Raw genomic sequence first — 19,701 nt, 5'->3', positions numbered from 1 at the left:
GATCCCATAAATGTGGTAATAGTACTCTTGACCACTTCCTCTGGCAGCCCATTCTAAATACTCTGCACCCTGTGAGGGGGGAGAAAACTGGTCCTGGAAATCCCTTTAAATCCACCTCCTCTCAACTTAAACGTATGCATCCTACTTTTAGACTCTACTTCCCTGGGGGAAAAGACTGATCGTCCACCTACATGCTTTTATAAACTTTTATCTGGTCACCCCTTGGCTCCTTAACCCCAGGGGAAACAGTTCCAGCCTCTCCTCAAGGCCTCCAGTCCTGGCAATGTCCAGGTGATCCTTTTCTGCATCACCTAGCTTGATCACCTCCTTCCTGTGGCGTGGCAATTAGAATGATACAGAATGTTCCAGGAGCTGTAGCTTGTTCTGTCCAATGAAGGCAAGTATGCCATTCGCCTTCTTCAGCACCTTGCCTACCTGTCAGGGAATTCTGTGCATCTAGATCTGTTGTACAGCACTCCTAGGGCCTTGTAATTGCCTATGTTCTGTCCTTGTTCAATAATCCAAAATGCATAACTTAACGTTGTCTGCAATAAATTCCATCTGCCGTTCCATTGCCTCCTTTCCCAGTTTGTTTAATTATCTATCGAGATACAGCACGGAAGAGGCCCTTCCTGCTCTTTGAACCACACTGCCCGCCAACTCCCGATTGATATTTTTTTTTTAACCCTAGCCTAATCGTGGGACAGTTTATAATAGGGTTGCCAACTTTCTCACTCCCAAATAAGAGACAAAAGTAGCAGTCAAATACGGGACACTTGTGTTTACCCCGGGAAAGACTGCCATGACCATGAAGCCTTGTGTGGGCACCTGTGTGCGCATGCGCGACGTGTGCATGCATGCAATCGTGCCGCTTGTTTTTTCTCTACAAATCGGTTTTGTCTTAATCTTCCCGATTCTTTTAAGTGAAACTACACTGTACATACATTATTTCTACTTTATGTAGGCTGTGTATTTATCATATCATTCCTGCTTTTACTATATGTTAGTGTTATCTTAGGTTTTATGTGTTATTTGGTATGATTTGGTAGATTTTTTTTGGGTCTGAAAACATTCAAAAATTTTTTCCATATAAGTTAATGGGAATTGCTTCTTCGGTTTACACCATTACGGCTTACAAATGGTTTCATAGGAACGCTCTACCTTAGTGGGGGAAATACGGAACAAGGGCGGTCCCACATGAGACAAACCAATTTAGCCCAATATACGGGATGTCCTGGCAAATACGGGACAGTTGGCAACCCTAGTTTATAATGACCAATTAACCTACCAACCGGTACATCTTTGGGCTTTAGGAGGAATGCAGTGCACCCAGAGGAAACGCTGGCGGTCACTGGGAGAACGTACAAGCTCCTCGCAGGCAGTAGCGGGAATGAACCGGGATCACCTGTACTGTCAAGTGTTGTTATGTAATTCATATTTTGTACTGCTAAGTGTTGGAATTAATGTTTCAATAATATTTGAGTAATCTTGTGTGTGTGTGTATATGTATATATATTATAGTCTGATTAACATTTAAGAGGTGCTTCGATAGATACATGGAAGGGTGGGGTTTGAAGTGACATGGGGTGAACACAGCCAACTGGGACTAGCAGGGAAGATGCTTTGGCCTAGATAATTTGGGCCAAAGGGCTGCTTCCATCCTCTATAAATGTATAACTCTGTTAATTGTTGCTTTGTTGCTTTGTTGCCAGCAGGATGTTGCAGACTCTGAGTGACTGGTTTTGGTGGGATGACCTGTGGCTTCCCCGAAATCTGACCTGGGATGATCTCCAGGATAGAGATGGCTTTGTTTATGCAAAGGTCTCTCATTTGTACGTCACCATCCTCTATGCTGTACTACTTATGATGGTTCGGTACTTCTTTGAAAGGTAACGTCTTTTCTTGTCTAAAGTTGTAGAGTTTGTGCAACAAGAATATCGTGAGACAAAGGGAAGTGTTATGTGGAGACATTAGAGACTTCAGATGCTGGAATCTGCAGCAAGGAACAATCTGCTAGAAGAACCTAGTGGCTCGAGGCAGCATCTGTAGGCGTAGAGTGGGGATGGAATTATCGATGTTCTGGACAGATCTTTCTCATGTAGGGATTCAAGCCAAAATGTCAACAATTCTTCCTTCCCTCCCACAGATGCCACTTGATCCACTGAGTTCCTGTTGCTGGAAATGACAGGTCACTGGACAGAAGCAGTCACTACTGGGGTGGTAGAGGGCAGCGGTGAGGGGACCCCTTGATTAGCAAATTTAAATTAATCTGCCCTTTGCTCGGTTTCTTTTTTAAAGCCAAATGTTAACCCAGACTGATTAAATGTGTGAGCAACATGTATAAAGACAACAGTTAATTCCTGCAAACACAGGAAGCTCATTAAATGAGCTATAAAGTGTGAAAGGAAAATTTACGAGAAGCTTGGATTGTCTAGAGCGGGGAGCTTCCACACTGCCGGCCAGCCTTGCCACTGTTCACAAAATGAAGGTTGGGTCGGAAAAAATGGGGACGCAAGTGAGTAATGGGCCATAAGGGAGGAAGCAGAGTAGTTCGGTCACATCTGAGAAGGAGAAATACCCAGTGAATTCTGGTTAATTGGGGCACATCAGAACCAGTCCATTTTGGCCCAATTAAGTAGCTGCCTGAATTAGCCATAGTTTCATGGAAATAATTAAAAAGGTGTAAAAAGAAAAATACTGTTTAACTGAGTAATAAATTATGTATTTATTTAAGTGAAAAACAGAACAAATTAGAATACCATCAATACTACTACAATACTATAAGACTGTATATTAGTTCCTAACAGTTATTGAGGGAGGATTTCATTCAGTGTATGCTGCATTGTTCTTTTGACTATAAATGAGCAAAATCATTGTGGACACCATGCAGAAAATGGACTGGCTTCATACAATGCTGTTGACGATTGCTTCTTCCAAGTCGTCATTTTCACTGTAACCTTCAAATTCTTCGTTGTTCCTAACCGTTTCTGGCACCTCCAAGACTGAATACTTGAAACTGCAGTGAACAAAGCAGTTCTGAATTGCCTTGCTGCTTACTTCTTGCCAACTATCAGTGATAAGTTATCACTGCCCATCAGACCAAGAACGTGTGGACAAGGGAGGCACAGGAGTGCTACAGGACTGCTTTGGTGGACTGGACTGTATTCAGGGAGTCATCTTCAAGTCTGAATGAGTGCCACAACTGCCACTGACTTCACTAAAACCCGTCTGGTTGTGTGTGTGCCTACGAGAACTTACTGTATATACCTAAATCAAAAGTCGTGGTTGAGCCAGGAGGTTCGTAGTCTGCTGGCATTCAAGTCTGGCGACCCAGGTCCGCACAAGAAAAGCAGGTACAACTTGCAGAGGGCTATCTCAAGAGCAAAGGAACAATTCTGAACGGGGTTGGAGGTGGAATCTGAACGAGGTTGGAGGTGGAATCAGATGTGTGTCAGCTCTGGCAGGGTTTGCAGGCCTTTACTTCCTACAAAGCAAAACCTAACATCATGACTGGCAGTGATGTTTCACTCCCAGATAAGCTCATTGCCTTTTGTGCACACTTTGAAAGGGAGATTAAAACTATAGCTATGAGAATCCCTGCAGCACACGGTGACCCTGTGATCTCTGTCTCAGAGACTGTCGCCAGGCTGTCTTCCAAGAGGGTGGACCCTCGCAAAGCGACGTGCCTGGTAAGGCTCTGAAAACCTATGCCAGCCAACTTTCAGTCTCTCATTGCTACAGTCGGAAGTTCCCACCTGCTTCAAAAGGGCAACAACTATATCAGTGCCCAAAAGCAGGGTGAGTTGCTTTAATGACAATTGTCCAGTAGCGCTCATATCTATAGTGACAAAGTGCTTTGAGAGGTAGGTTATGGCTAGAATTAACTCCTTTCTCAGCAAGAACCAGGACCTACTGCAATTTGCCTATCACCACAATAGATCTACGGCCTTGGATCGCCTGGACAGTACAAATATCTATATCAGGATGCATCTTACTGACTACAGCTCAGTATTTAACACAATCATTCCTTACAGTTCTGATCGATAAGCTACAGAACCTGGGCCTCTGTACCTCCCTCTGCAACCAGATCCTCAACTTCATAATTGGAAGACTGCAGATTGTGGGGATTGGAAATAACATCTCCACCAATCTGACTATCAACACTGGTGCACCTCAGGGGTGTGTGCTTAGCCCACTGCTTGACTCTCTCTACACCCATGACTGTGTGGCTAAGCACAGCTCAAATGGCACCGATAAATTTACTGGCAATACAACCATTGTTGGCGGAATTTCAGACTGAAATGAGAGAGCATACAGGAGCGAGATGTATCAGCTAGTCGAGTGGTGTCGCAGCAGCAACCTTGCAGTCAACGTCAGTAAGACAAAAAAGCTGGTTGTGGACTTCAGGAAGGGTAAGACGAAGGAACACACACCAATCCTCATAGAGGGATCATAAATAGAAAGAGTGAGCAATTTCTATCTTCTGTATGTCAATATCTCTGTGGACCTAACGTGGTCCCAACATATCGATGCAGCTACAAAGAAGGCACGACAGTGGCTATATCTCATTAGGAGTTTGGGAAGATTTGGTACATCACCAAAGATGTTCACAAATTTCTACAGATATACTGTGGGGAGCATTCTAACTGGTTGTGTCACCGTCTGGTATTGGGGTGGGGGGTGTTCCTGCACAGAAAATGAAACCAAGCTGCAGAGAGTTGTAAAGTTAGTCAGTTCCATCATGGGCACTAGCGTCTGTGGCATCCAGAACATCTTCAAAGAACAATGCCTCAAAAAGGTGGCATCCGTCATTAAGGACACCGATCACCCAAGTCATGCCTTGTTCTCATTGCTACCATCAGGAAGGAGGCATGGAAGCCTGAAGAGAGACACTCAACGATTCAGGAGCAGCTTCTTCCCCTGTGCCATCCAGTTTCTGAATGGACATTGAACCCATGAACACTCCCTCACAACATATGCTGGTGATATTACACCTGTTTTTGATTCTGCCTTTTGAACGTGCAATTGACACAATGTGAAAACTGTTTGCTCTAAGCACAGTATAATGTCTAATGACCACACAATTTACATGTGTCTGATGCTAGTTAGGACCTGTACGGCAGCAGTCTACTGCCCCAGTTAAGTGGCACAGTGTCCCAAATAAACAATGGGAATCCCAGCTATTTTCTAGATTAGTTTTTGTTCTTTAAGAGGTGTCCTAAATAAGAGACTGTCCCAATTAACTGATAGCCTAATTAACCGGCATCTACTGTGCTTTCAAAAATGCAAGATGGTGAAGAGGAAAAGAAATTTCTGATGAACTATTTCTCCTGGAAATAAGAATGAGATCATCAGAACAGATGTGGAGACAGTTACAATAAGAGTATGACTACTAAGCAGAAAGACCACTAGTTCTGCATTTTATTCCAGACCTTGTGAAATACTGTTCACTCCCAGAGTGCAGGCTTTATTTTTAATAGGAAATTTTTTATCTTTGATTTCTCAATCCCAAAGAGATGTGAAGGCCAGGTAGTTGGGATTTTTAAAGAGGAAGTAGATAAATATTTGAAAGACCGAGGAATTGAGGACTGTGGCAAAGAAGAAATGAGACATGGGGCAGATCGGCCATGGTCATATTGTCTAGTGGGTCAGGCTTGGGCTGAGTGGTCAGCTCGCTTTCCTATTTTATTGTGGTGTTATCTGTAGATTCCACTACAATATCACGTGTATTTCAGTTCCAATTTATTAATATTGAAGAGTTCTTCAAAATGATTCCATTGTAATATCCACACAGTACTATGGCAGTAAAACTAATTTTTTCACTTCTGCCCACAAACTAGTGGTCATGCACCTTGGGCTGCTAGCATCTTTCCTTCTCTCTGACCCAAACTATGTACCCCTCCTGCACATAAAACCTAGAACTACAGCCCATATGACCTTGGCCACTCTAATTGAAGTTCAGCCTGGTTCCAGGGAGTTTTGTCACTTTACATTTTCCTTTCTCATTGGACTCCACAGGGACTGATGTTGCTTCAGTGTACACTGTGGCTCCATCTCCATACCCTGCCCCCCCCCCCCAACAGTTAAATCTGTGATCAGTCCGCTGACACAAAGTTTGTTTATCTTTAGAAGGGGTCAGTGGTGCTAACTGGTCAGAGGTGACTGCAAGTTAATTGTTTACCAGCGCTACTCTTCAAAACAAGTCCACCAGCGCTGTGTGTGTGTGTATTACTTGCATATGCCCATTAAGCAGAGCACATGATCAAGGTCTGGAACAGGCACCCCGCATTTTCAGTGGAACTTTAACTTTTAGATAACTTCAGCACTGACCCCAAGGGTTACGTTAACTTGACTGGCTTTGGTCTTGCAGTAAGTCAGTTCGAGTTGACACACTGTCTTAAACAACCTCACTAATCTCGTGCGGCCTTTTCTCTGATGTCACATGAATGTCGAGTGTTAAATCTCAGTTATCCTCATCCTCATCAGACTTGATAGCCAAGAGGGTATCTTATTTCTCAGAGGTTTCTCACAGAAAACTCTTTGTTGGCGATTAGTATCTCGAGTGGATGATTAACTGCGAGTTTGGCATATTGTACTTGGCTGCGGTAGACAGCTTGGAAATCGCCCAAATAATGTTAGAGGCTAAAGTTTTTTAAATTGAAATTTTAAACCATTACATGCCAAAATGCTGAAAGCCCTAATACATGGCAGTGGTTTTAGGAAGTAGCCCTCTAAACCACTTTTTTTTTTACTGAAGACAAGTCCGTTTTGAATGTGAGCAATCTTCACACCTGTGTTCTGAATGGAAGTATAGGGAAGAAATTGCTAAGACGTCATGTACAACTCTTGTGACAAGGTCATCGGATGAGATCTCATGTGAAGTGGTGTATTTTTGTTACTAGATTGAGGGAAAAGTAGTGCATAAGGGACTGATTTCACTGGATGTATAGGCAGTAACGGTGCAGATCTGAGTTGTTTTCACATATACATTTGTCTGAATTTGGAGTGTTATGACGCTGATGGCTTTCTCTTTCGGGTATTTAGTAGCAGATTTGAAAACAGAGTGCCTTGCTGTATCTTCCCTGTTGGAAAAGGGGATGAACTGTTTTGACAAGGCTGTTCAAATTCACATTTTGCAAAGAAGTGTAAGGGACTGATATAAAATTTTGATAATTTGCTGGCTTCATTCTCATTGGGAGTAACGTGATTATTTCTGGGCACCAAGCTTTTGGAAGCTTTTCCTAATTCAAGAGAAGATGCGGTAATATTACCAAGGGGTGTAACGCATTGGAAGGATGTCAGTGCATTGGAAGAAAAGACTTGCCAATCTAATACCAGGACCGGCCAGATTGTTTTATAGGGGAAGGTTAGGCTGGCTCAGCTTGTACATGGTGGAGTTCAGGAGAGTGAGAAGGGGCTATTGAAACAAATTAAGATTTCAGTCAGCATTGACAGAATAGATGTGGAGAGGGTGTTTCTTGTGGGGGAATCCAGAAATAAGAGACATTGTTTAAAAATGTGGAGTTGCCCATTGAAGAGAAAGATGAGTCAAATATTTTATCTTTGAGTCTTTGGGGCTCTTATGTTTTTAAGGTGGGGGTAAATGAATTCTCAACTTCAGAGCAATGAGATCAACCCAAGTACAGTGTCCACAATGAGGTGAAGCTGTACCAGAGTTGTGTTCTGTCCACACAGTTTTACGGGTCAGATCGCTGGTGCATGGCAGAGAGCGGTCTTGCCAAGCTGTCACCATTCTACACCATGAGCCTCCAGAAGACCTTCTGTAATCTCTGTCCAAGAAAGATCTCCAGCTGTGCCCTACTCCTTCGTTGTCATCAAGAGGACATGGCTGCAATGGTGGGAAGATAGTGGCGCGACGCAGCTCGCAGCGGCCACTCTGGTGGTGATGTCTGTTATTTGTCAAGTAGGGTGCCGTGCACAATCCTGATTTGATGGAGATTGACGTGAGAGCACAGAGGAACATCTGGTGAAACTTCTGAAATGCCTGCTTCGCTGCTGCTGCTACTGTATGGTCCAGAATCTCTGGAGGAGAAGGCCCCGAGTCCTCGGCTTTGCTTGTTGCTCGGCGGCCGGGATGGGGTCGAAGCGCTCGGCAGAGGGTGGTGCTCGGAGAGGCTGTGTCGGAGGGACTGGTTGGAGGCTGGAATTTTTCGGACAGACTCAGAGTCTGCTGCGGTTGGGTGCTTCCAATGGTGCTGCATCGGCGAGTTGGCGGCGCTTGGAGGTTCATGGCGGGGAGAGTTCCTCCCTTCTGCCACCTGCGTGAGATGATGAGTCTATCGGGACTTTGAGACTTTTTTTTTTACCATTTCCATGGTCTGCTCTTTATCAAATTATGGTATTGCTTTGCACTGTTGTAACTATATGTTATAATTATGTGGTTTTGTCAGTTTTAGTCTTGGTTTGTCCTATGTTTTTCTTGTGCTATCATTCTGGAGGAATGTTGTATCATTTTTTTAATGCTTGCATTTCTAAATGACAATAAACGAAGAGTGAATGTCCTCATAATCTTAAAAAAATCATCATGAGGAAGTGTTGGAGGTGGACTGGGCACGTGATGAGAAGAGAGCCCAACTTTGTCATCAAGACAGCACTTCATTGGACCCATGAAGGGTGGACGAACTGCAGGAGGCAATTTGGCAGCGTACCATAGAGGCAGAAATGATAATTCTAAACCATGCCTGGGGCACAATAGAAAAGATGGCCAAGGACAGAGATTGAGGACCGTCACTGCTGCCCTAAATGCTAGCGGTATAGCGGGCAACAAGTAAATAAATGCTTAAGCAAAGGAGTGAAAGCTAGGTAGATAGAAATGTACCGTTGAGATTGCAGCCAGATCAGACACAATAGAATTTGTGGAGCAGAGATGAAGGGCTAAGATTCTCCTCCTGATTCATGTTTGATTGGAGGACATGGAGATGTGGAGAAAATGGTATTGTTCTGTAAAGCTGAGAGATGTCATAGATTGTGAAAGTTTTTTCAGGGAGTAAGCCTGAAGGAGTTCTCTCTGGCAAAAGAGTCTGTGACTGGGAGGTTCACGTTAGAGCTCGTTCCAGTGGTGATTGATTTGCTATAAGCTAGAATGCACTGTCTGCAAGTGGAAGACAACTAGTGAAACGTTCAAAGGGAAACTTAACCAAGGAAGGCTTTGGGAAAAGAGACTGGGTAATTGGGTAGCTTATTCAAAATGCTGGAGTAGGTAGAGGAGGATGAAGCGTTTTTGTCTCCACCAGGACGGATTTCCAGCATCTGCAGCTTTTGTCATGTTTGGGATTGTAACCGAGTCTGAATGTAGCTCAGTACTTTACTGTAGTGTATGTTTACACCCACAGGCTCATAGCCACGCCACTTGGAAAATTTATGGGGATTAAAGACCACGTCCGGTTAAAGGCCACCCATAATCCTGTTTTAGAACATTTCTTTGTCTCGATTTCAAAGCATCCAAATAAGGTAAGCTGCTTTATTTGAATTTCACAACAGTTTTTATTCCAAAAACAGGCCAACTGAGCTAAAGAGGATATCTCATTGCATTTATTCAGCATGTTTTCAGACAAATTAATAGTGAAGGTGAGTTGGTAATCGCTTAATATTACTTCTGAACCATGTTGCCATAGGTGTGTGGAGACTACCTGTGCAGAACAGGAGATTTCAATATGTGTGTTGCAGTCTGGGTGTGAACCATGGAGCAATAGATGGAATGAAGAGTTGGTGTACACTATATATATATATATATATATATATATATATATATATATATAATATTTTTTTTTTGGGATGGTTCAAGGGGATGCTTATTGAAAACACCAAGGGATTACTATTGTGTCAGGTTATATTCTTACATTATGCAGACAAAACCAGATCATTTTAGCATTTTTGGGAGTGATAATGGGGATTTTAAGTCTGGACTTGGGGCTGGGTGAAAAATGTGGCAGAATAGAGGTCCTCCCCAGGAGACCTCGGGGTTCCATTCCTGTGAACTGTTGCCACCTGAACAGTTCCATAGTTGGGAATGAGGTCCAACATGCCAGTAGCAGCCAGCAACTTCAACCTACTGGTCTCCCAAATGTACACAAGTTAGGCTTTCATAAGCTGGGGAAGACCTGAACCTCACACGCTTGCCCCAAGCAGTAGAGTGACCGACAGGTCAGATGCAAGAAGTCTATTGCGACGTACGGAATGAGATTGAGCTTCATTGAGCTGACAGGATTGATGGTTTCCCAGACATGTTGATTTGTGTATCAACCACTGTGATGAAAGTGGGTCTTTGTATGGAAAAAGTGGGACATCTTCATCCAGATAGTCAAATCAGTAAGTCAGATTTTCAGTTTATCCTGTCTTGCAGTTCCACCCAGCAAGTAACAATCTTTGCACATCCATATTGTTGTCTCCATGGTTAACCTCATCACCAATCTGTGATTGGGCTTGTGGTGACGCTGCTCTTTTGAGAAAGGGTGCAAGTTCTGATCTTCCACAGCTCACCTTGGTTATCCTGTAGGGTAAAGAGCTGCTTGTGTCTGACCTGGCCAGGAATGGAGCCCAGAGGTCACCTAGGGAGGACCTCTACTCTGTTATATATTTCATCCAGCCTCAAGTCCAGGTTTAATGCTTAACAGTTATCAGAGTAAAGTGATTTTCCCCTCTTCCAACACCACCACCAGCCCCCCTCCCCCCAACAATCCCGTTGCCAGCTGGATCTTTTATAGAGGGTCATGGTCCATCTACACCTGTAGTATCAGATTTCACTTTGGCAGCAACACCGACCGACACCCAGTGAAGCCAGGAGCAGTGGGTTCGAGCAGCTGACTTGAACTTATTGATTTGGTTCACAACAAGTAAAGCGAAAGAAATCTGTTCTCCATAATTGCCTTGATTTGGCACAGGTTCGGGAGTCTAGTATTGAAACTTAAAGGTAAGCTTTCCCTCAGTATGCAACCTTTGACTTCGATCCTGTCGAAGTGTCCGCTGATAATTCCTCTTGGTGAAGTTTTCGTTTGATGGGTACAGTGCCGTTCAGAAGTCTGAGGCAGATAGATGTACAGCTTGAGTGCCTTAGGCTTTTGCACATTACTGCATTTGTCACCGTGAAGCGGAGGGCGAGTCTGACAGGTGCGAAGGATGTTAGGAGTGGTGGGGGTGGGTGCTGTTGGAGGGGTGTGGGAGAGGTGGCAGAGAAAGTGTGCCAGGGGCAGGAGGTGATGTGGGTACCGACACACCCAGCCCTGAGACACCAGGCAAGGTCATTTGATTCCAGACAGTTGGTTTATTGCTCATTACAGGATGTCTCTCTGCTTCCTGCTCCCTCCCCTTTTCCCAACTATGATTCCCCTCTCCCTGCCCCCTTCCCACTCTCAGTCCGCACAGACACCCATATCAGAATCGGGTTTATCATTACTCATGTATGTCATGAAATTTCTGTTTTTTGAAGAGCAGTACAGTGCATTATATAAAATTACTATAGTACTGTGCAAAAGTCTCAGGCACACTAGCTGTAAGTAAGTGAATTCTATTATCAGAGTGCATACATGTCACCACATACAACCCTGAGATTCATTTTCCTTTGGGCATACTCAGCAAATCTATAGAATAGAAACTATAACAGGATCAATGAAAGGTCAACCAGAGTGCAGAAGAAAACTAACTACAAATGCAAATATAAATAAGTAGCAATAAATAACAAGAACATGAAATAACAAGATAGAGTTCTTTAAGTGAGATTATTGGTTGTGGGGGCATCTCAATGGATGGGCAAGTAGCAGTGAGAAGAGAGCATGGCCTGGGTGGTGATGACCTCCCTGATGATAGATGCTGCTTTCCTACAACAACATTTTATATTAATGTGCTCAATGATTGGAAGGACATTATCCATGGTATACTGAGCTGAATTCACTACCTTTTGTAGGATTTTCTGTTTAAAGGCATTGGTGTTTCCAAACCAGGCCACAATACCACCAGTTAATACACACTCCACTACACTTCTATTGAAGTTTGTCAAAGTTCTGATGTCATGCCGAATCTCCACAGACTCCTAAGGAAGTAGAGGCGCTGTTGTGCTTCCTTTGCAATTGCATTTACGTGCTGGGTCCAGGACAGGTCCTCTGAAATAGGAACACCCAGGAATTTAAAGTTGCTACCCCTCTGATCTTCCGATGAGGACTGGCTCATGGACCTCTGGTTTCCCTCTTCTGAAGTCTACCATCAGTTCCTTGGTGTTGCTGACGTCGGGTGAGAAGTTGTTGTTATTAAACCACTCAGCCAAATTTTCAGTCTCCCTTCTATATGCTGATTCATCACCACCTTTGATAGGACCCACAACTATGTGGCTGAGACTTGTGCACCGTACTGTAAGTGTGACCATTTTAAATGTGACACATGTTAAGTGTACCTGGTTGTGCATGGTTAAAATAAAACTCATGAATGGCCCTCAGTAGGTCAGGTTACACATCTCCCTGCAAAACTAAACCAGAACTGCCTTGGAATTGAGGGATAAAGGTGAGGGGCACCATGAGAAGTAGTGGCTAGACTGCTAGAGAGATGGATAAACACTGGGGCAGGGTTTTACACTGCAGGACCAGGTCAGTCAATGCAGCCATTCCACAGGAAGTATCTCTCATCCCTTCCTATTCTGTCTAATCAATGCTTATCCAACTTTCCTTTAACTGCTCACCTCAGCCACTCCCCGTGAGAGCATATTCTATAACCCATCAGCAGGGTTTTCCTCAACTCCTGTTGGACTTGCTGAGTTGTCAAAAGATTCCTCTCTCCACCCCCTCCCCCCAACTGAAGTACAAACCAGCATCTTAAACCAGGTGCATGTGTGACAGGGCTAGGCCTTAACCAGTGATTTGTAAATTCTCGTTCTTCTTCGTGTGGCCTCTGCGCTTGACTCAAAATCCTCCCTGTTCTCACTTGCCTTTCAGTTTGCCACTAGGGGTGCAGGTGCCACAGGGTGTTTTGAAGTGACCTTTTAATGCTGCGTATTGTGCTTGCATCGTGAATGAAATGAACAGAAGACCAAAAGGCAACATGTACAAGGATATTTAGCAATATTCATTTCATTTAGTAGAATGATTTTGTTCTCAAATGCTTCCATGGTCTAATCTCCACTCCTGTGCCAGAAATTCTGTTCCACCTACTCTTATTGAATCATTGAAGTATGTAGCAGGAAAGCAGGCCATTTGGCCCAACTAATCCATGCTGACCAGTAGCCACCCTTTCTTATTAGTCCCACCTCCCTGCAATAGGTCCATAGGCCTCTGGGGCCCAAGCGATGCAAGCTGTTTCTGGACACTTCTTAAATGCTGGCAGCAACCCGGCTTCCAGCACTCTCCCTAGCAATGTGTACCAGGAAATCACCACTCTTCGGGTGAAAAAGGTGGTTTCCCCATCTCTTCTGAATCTTTTCCTCCTTGCCCTAAACCTAAGTCTTATCTACCTCTTACCTACATCTGGTATGGGGAAAGATTTCCTGATGCCCATTCAGCAGTGGTGAGACACCAAAGGTGATCTCAAGGACTATTTGAAAAGAGCCACAGAGACAGAAACATCCTTTATTGCAGTTGCCATCAGAATAAATCTGTTGCGAGTCATTTTCAGGAAGGAGATTTAACCTCTTTAGTGAAGTAGAAATGCTGGAGCCAGGAGCACATTCGAGAAGAGCAACCCTGAACTCTTGTCAAACAGCACACTCCACGTTCTCATTTCTCTCTGTGACTTTTCTTGCCAGACGTTCCTCCTCATTCCTCCTCTCTAACTTCTCAGGCGATGTTATCAAGCACACTTTATCTTCTTCCAGTCTGGACACTTCAGGGGGATTTGCTCTTGAGGAATATTTCCTCAGTCGAACGTACATCGTGCAGCTTTGGTTCCTCCATCCTTTGCTATCTTCTCTCTGTCTGAGGAGCAGTGACCTTTGCTGTTCCTCACCCATCCCGAAGTCAGAAGGTTGTGCGTTCAAAAAGATCAATCTCTAAGGCCGTTTGGTGACATTGGTGGAAAAGAAACTGAATTAGCATCTCAAGTCAAAGATCTGCCTTCAGATTGTGGGTTCATGCCCTCTTCCCCCCCCCCCCCAACATCGAGGCAGGGCATAGAGTTCAGAATGTAAATTATATGACTACAACCTTACCCCAAACTGACTACAAGTGATTTGAACCCAACCCGAGCCTGGGTTTGCAGCCCAGACCTGAGCTGATGTTTAGGAGTAGTAATCTCCAACATGCTATAATACTAATGGAATCACAGTGACTAGGGATTAAGTACTAAATCAGGTTAGCACAGTTAGACCCTGCTCATGGCGTAGCAGTATATACTCTCAAACCTGACATATGGTGAGCTAGAGTCCGGTAACCAGTCTTCATTCAAGGGAATACTACAGCTGCACTGCAAGCTGATAATCATGTAGAACTGCATAATACTGTGTTAGTGTAGTCAAGTCAAGTCACTTTTTATTGTCATTTCAATCATAACTGCTGGTACAGAACGTAGTAAAAATGAGTCAAATGTTTTCCAGGACCATGGTGCTACATGAAACAATACAAAAACTACACTGAACTGCGTAAGAAAAAAACACAAAAACTACACTAGACTACAGACCTATCCAGGACTGCATAAAGTGCACAAAACAGTGCTGGCACTACAATAAATAATAATAAATAATAAACAAGACAGTAGGCACAGTAGAGGGTATAGTAGGTTGATGTCAAGCCAGGCTCTGGGTATTGAGGAGTCTGATGGCTTGGGGGAGGAAACTGTTACATAGTCTGGCTGTGAGAGCCCGAGTGCTTCGGTGCCTTTTTCCAGATGGCAGGAGGCATCAGGAGCAGGAGCCAGAGTATGTCAGTAGGCCCCTGGAGCCTGCTTTGCCATTCAGTAAAGATAAGGCTGATAAGATCCTTGCCTCCATTCCATTTTAATGCCAGTTTGCTGTAGCACTTGATTCGCAGAACACTGCTTATTGGAGGCCTGAATGTCCTCAGCCTCCACATCTACTGTGGGTGGAAAATTTCAGAATCGGGTTTAATATACTGTTTAATAGACAGGTATATGGAGGAATTTAAGGTGGGAGGTTATATGGGAGGCAGGACTTAAGGGTCGGCACAACATTGTGGGCTGAAGGGCCTGTACTGTGCTATACTATTCTATGTTCTAATATCACGGGCATATGTCATGAAATGTGTTGTTTTGCGACTGCGGTATATCACAGTTCATAATTGTTAGAACTATGAATTACGATAAGAAATGTATATATTAAATCTGATGGTGGAAGGGAAGAAGCTGGTCTTAAAATGTTATATGTCTTCTGGCCCCTGTACTTCCCCCCTGAAGAGAAGACGGCAAGTCCCGGACCGTGAGGATCCTCAATGGTGGGTGCTTTCTCCTTGAGGCACTGCCTCGATGGTGCAGAGAGTTGTGCCTGCGATGGAGTTGTCTGCGTCGACAACCCTGTGCGGCCTCTTTTGATCGTCTGCATTAGAGGCTTTTTGCCAGGCAGTGATGCAGCCAGTCAGAATGTTCTTCACCGTACATCTGTAGAAATGTGCCAGTCACACCAGTTCTCTGATGGAGTAAAGCCTCTGATGTGCCTTCTTCACGATTACCTGAATAGGCCCAGGACAGATCCTCTGTGATGTTGGTGGCCCAGGAACCTGAAGCTGCTCACTCTCCCATTAGATTTTAGACCAGTTCATGAACACTACCACACTATTCCTGCTTCGCGCTGTTTATTTATTTTGATGGCTTACACAGACATCCCACCTCTCCCGGAAGTTCCGGGAGGCTCCCGCGTATTAATAGTGGCTCCCTGATGCCTGCAAATTATATGCAATGACCCGGAAATAAATTTTTTTGAGAGTGAGCGAGAGAGCGCACACGAGAGAGACCGTGAGAGAGTGAGCATGCGCCATGGCAGAGTGTTCCAAAAAAAAGAAAATATAAAACGTACGTCACCCCTGACTACTCTAAAGTGTACCCCTGCCTAATAGGGGTCAAAAATAATGACAGTGTTGCTCACTGCACTGTTTGCAACAGTCACTTTTCTATTGCCCATGGTGTAAAAGACATGTTGAGGTGAGTTTAAAAGGTGTCATTCATTCATTAGCATAGCTAACGTTATTTAAACTAGCTGACTAGCTGCTAGGGAGCTACTCTATTGCAGACATCCCACCTCTCCCGGAAGTTCCGGGAGTCTCCCACAAATTGATGGTGCTACCTCCCTGAAATGAGTTTTTGCAGGGTGGGATGTCTGCTTACAGCTGCCGCAATCAGCATATTTCATGACAAATGTTGGTAGTAATAGACCTGATTCTGATTCAGAGTCAAAGAGTGAGAAGGTGCTGCTGAGGTCAAGGTTGGATCAGTATCGATGTCACTGAATTGAGAAGCGAGCACAGGAGGCTGCCACAACACAGAACAGTAGTGTACAGGAATGGGCCCTACAGCCCACAAAGCTCTGCCAAACTAGTTAAACTAGTAATTTATATCCAATTAAACTAACCCCTTCTGCCTACATAATGTCCATATCCTTCGACACTCTGGATATCCATGTGCCTATCTAATAGTTGTATAAATACCTCTGTCACATTTGGTCACACTTGAGTGTGTTCTCCTGACTTCCCTTTCCTGAGGTTCCCAGTCAGCTTCTCAGTCTTGCCGATGTTGAGCGCAAGGCTGTTCATTGCAACATCAGTTAACCAGTCAATCTTTCTCACTCCTGTACACCTCGTCGTCGGCATCTGAGATTCTGACAACAACAGTGGCGTCACCGTCGAATTTATAAATGGTGTTTGAGCTGTGGCTATCCCCACAGTAATGAGTGTAGGGAGAATGGAGAAATGCAGCCTTGAAGTGCACCTGTGTTAAATGTTAGCAAAGGGGATGTTATTTCTCAAAGTTCAAAGTAAATTTATTATCAAAGTACATGTATGCTCCATATACAGCCCTGAGATTTGTTTTCTTGTGGGCATACTCAGTCAATCCAAGAACCATAGTAGGATCAATGGAAGATGCACCCAACAGAGCAAACAACCAGTAAGCAAAAGGTAGCAAACTGCAAATACAAAAGAGAATGAATAAATATCGAGAACATGAGATGAAGAGTCCTTAAGTTCTGGGAACAGTTCAGTGATGGGCCAAGTTAAGTTGAATGAGATTCAAGAGCCTGATGGCTGAAGGGTAATAACTGTTCCTGAACTTTGTGGTGAGAGTCCTGAGGCTCCTGTAGCTCCTTCCTGATGGCAACAGTTAGAAGAGAGCAAGACCTGGGCGATGGGGTCCCTGATCATGGATGCTGCACTCCTGCAGCAATGCTTCATGTAGATGTGCTCAATGCAGGGGAGGGCTCTATGCACAGTGGACTGGGCTGTATCCACTACTTTTTTTGGGATTTTTCATTCAGTGGCATTGGTGTTATGATGTAACCAGACAATATACGCTCCACCACACATCTACAGAAGTTTGTCACAGTATTAGATGTCATGTCAAATCTTTGCTAACTTGTAAGGAAGTAGAGGCACTGCTGTGCCTTTTGGAATTTAAAGTTGCTAACCAGTGTTCCCTCTCAGGCATACAAGTGTGCATACACACACATCTTTTGCCACTAGCGCACAGAGGAATTTAAGCTGCGCGCAAAGGGTTGTCACCCTCCACCTCATTGGCATGTTAAGTATATTTCATGATTGTACACAATCACAAACATGAGGAAGTCTGCAGATGCTGGAAATTCTGTTATTTATTTATATACACGTTCTTTTTCTCTCTCTGTCCCTCTCACTATACCCCTGTACCCCTTGCCCATCCTCTGGGTTTCCCCCCCTCCACCTTGTCTTTCTCCCTGGGCCTCCCGTCCCATGATCCTCTCATATCCCTTTTGCTAATCAACTGTCCAGCACTTGGCTCTATCCCTCCCCCTCCTGTCTTCTCCTATCATTTTGAATCTCCCCCTCCCACTCCTATTTTCAAATTTCTTATTAGCTCTTCTTTTAGTTAGTCCTGACAAAAGGTCTCAGCCTGAAACGTCGACTGTACCTCTTCCTAGAGACGCTGCCTGGCCTGCTGCATTCACCAGGAACTTTGGTGTGTGTGGCTTGTACACAATCACATTTCCTTTTCTGGTTTCTAATGTGGATGGTGTTGACAACATGGAGTTTGTGATGATTTGCCTCCAGATTTTCGAACCAATTTATTTATATTTTTATTAAAGAAATTATTCAGTGTGCACACGTTGTTGTCACTGGACAAAAACAAAAAAAATTGCACAGCATAAGATTTTTGCGCACACTGGTCATTACAAATTAAAGGGAACATTATTGCTGACCCTCTCCACCTTTGATCCCCCAATGAGGACTGCCTCATGGGCCTTCAGTTTCCTCTTCCTGAAGTCAGTAACCAGCTCCTTGGTCTTGCTGACATTGAGTGAGAGGTTGCTGTTGTGGCACCACTCAGACAGATTTTCAATCTCCCTCCTTTATGTTGATTAGTTACTTCCTTTAATTCGGTCAGTGACAGTGGTGTCATCAGCAAACTTAAATATGGCATTGAAGCTGTGCTTTGCCACACAGTCATAAGTGCAAAGCAAGAAGAACCGGAGGCTAAGCACACAGCCTTGCGGTGCACCTGCGCTGATGCTAATCCGAACTGACGGATGGGCTGCAAGTGAGGAAATTGAGGATCCAATTGCACAAGTAGTTATTGAGGCCAAGGTCTTGAAGTTTATTGATTAGTTTTGAGGGGATGATGAGCTGTAGTCTATAAAGAGCATCCTGATGCATGCATCTTTGCTGTCCAGATGTTCCAGGGTTGAGTGAAGAGCCGATGAATTAGTATCTGCTGTGGACCTGTTGTGCCAGTAGGCAAATTGGACCGGATCCAAGTTGCTTCTCATGCAGGAGTTGACGTGTTTCATCACCAACCTCTCAAAGCATTTCATAGCGTCTGGAAATGCTACTTAGACGATAGTCATTGAGACGCTATGGTCTCAGTGAAGTTAATCCAGTTGCAGAGGGAGGTACTAAGGACCAGGTTTTAAAGCTTGTCGATTAATACTGCAGGAATGATTCTGTTGAACATCAAGCTGTATTCGACAACCAGCAGCCTGACATAGGCATTGCTATTGTTCAGGTGGTCAGAGTTCAACTGGAGAATCAGTAAGATTGTGTCCACTGTGGACCAGTTGTGGCGGTAGGCAAATTACAACAGGTCCATACCCTTGCTTAGGTAAGAGTTAAGTCTAGGCATGACCAACCTCTCAAAGCACTTCATCACGGTAGATGTGGGTGCTACCAGATGGTAGTCATTAAGGCAGCTTGCCCAGCTCTTCCTGGGCACTGGTAGGATTGCTGCCCTTTTGAAGCAGGTGGCGATCTCTGACTGCAGCAGGAAGAAGGTGACGATGACCTTGAACACTTGGGTAGCATTGCAGCCAGTGCATCCAATGTCTCTGTGGTCACTTCCTTTAAAACTCTAGAATGTAGGCCATCAGCTCAGCACACTTCAGCACCATTAGATGGCCTGGTTCTTTTTCTCTGCTGATAAAGACTTTATCCCTGCCTATCTGTTATACACTTTTTGGTGTCTTCTCCACAAAGACCGATCCAACATAATTATTTTGAATCTCTGCCATTTTTATTTCATATTATTGGCTCAAATCGTTCCAAAATTACCTGACTCTGGGAATTGCTGCAACAT

At 44.2% G+C, this 19,701-nt stretch overlaps 1 protein-coding gene across 5 annotated transcripts in view; it reads left to right on the top strand.

Annotated features, from left to right (window-relative positions):
* The window catches only part of LOC140209825 (ceramide synthase 2-like), an 82,488-nt gene that overhangs the window by 24,596 nt on the left and 38,191 nt on the right, over positions 1-19,701 (top strand). For 3 of the 5 annotated variants that reach the window (XM_072278362.1, XM_072278364.1, XM_072278359.1), the window contains 2 exons: positions 1,713-1,889; positions 9,354-9,471. In XM_072278362.1, the coding sequence (XP_072134463.1) occupies positions 1,717-1,889; positions 9,354-9,471 (291 nt within the window). In that variant the 5' untranslated portion in view covers positions 1,713-1,716. The remainder of the gene's footprint in view (positions 1-1,712; positions 1,890-9,353; positions 9,472-19,701) is intronic. The other 2 variants (XM_072278361.1, XM_072278363.1) reach the window with 1 other exon arrangement.

The sequence above is a fragment of the Mobula birostris genome, chromosome 14 (assembly GCF_030028105.1).
Source record: "Mobula birostris isolate sMobBir1 chromosome 14, sMobBir1.hap1, whole genome shotgun sequence".
Taxonomy (NCBI): Eukaryota; Metazoa; Chordata; class Chondrichthyes; order Myliobatiformes; family Myliobatidae; genus Mobula; species Mobula birostris.
Note: the sequence above shows the minus strand (reverse complement) of the source record. Positions and strands in the feature narration are given on the sequence as shown.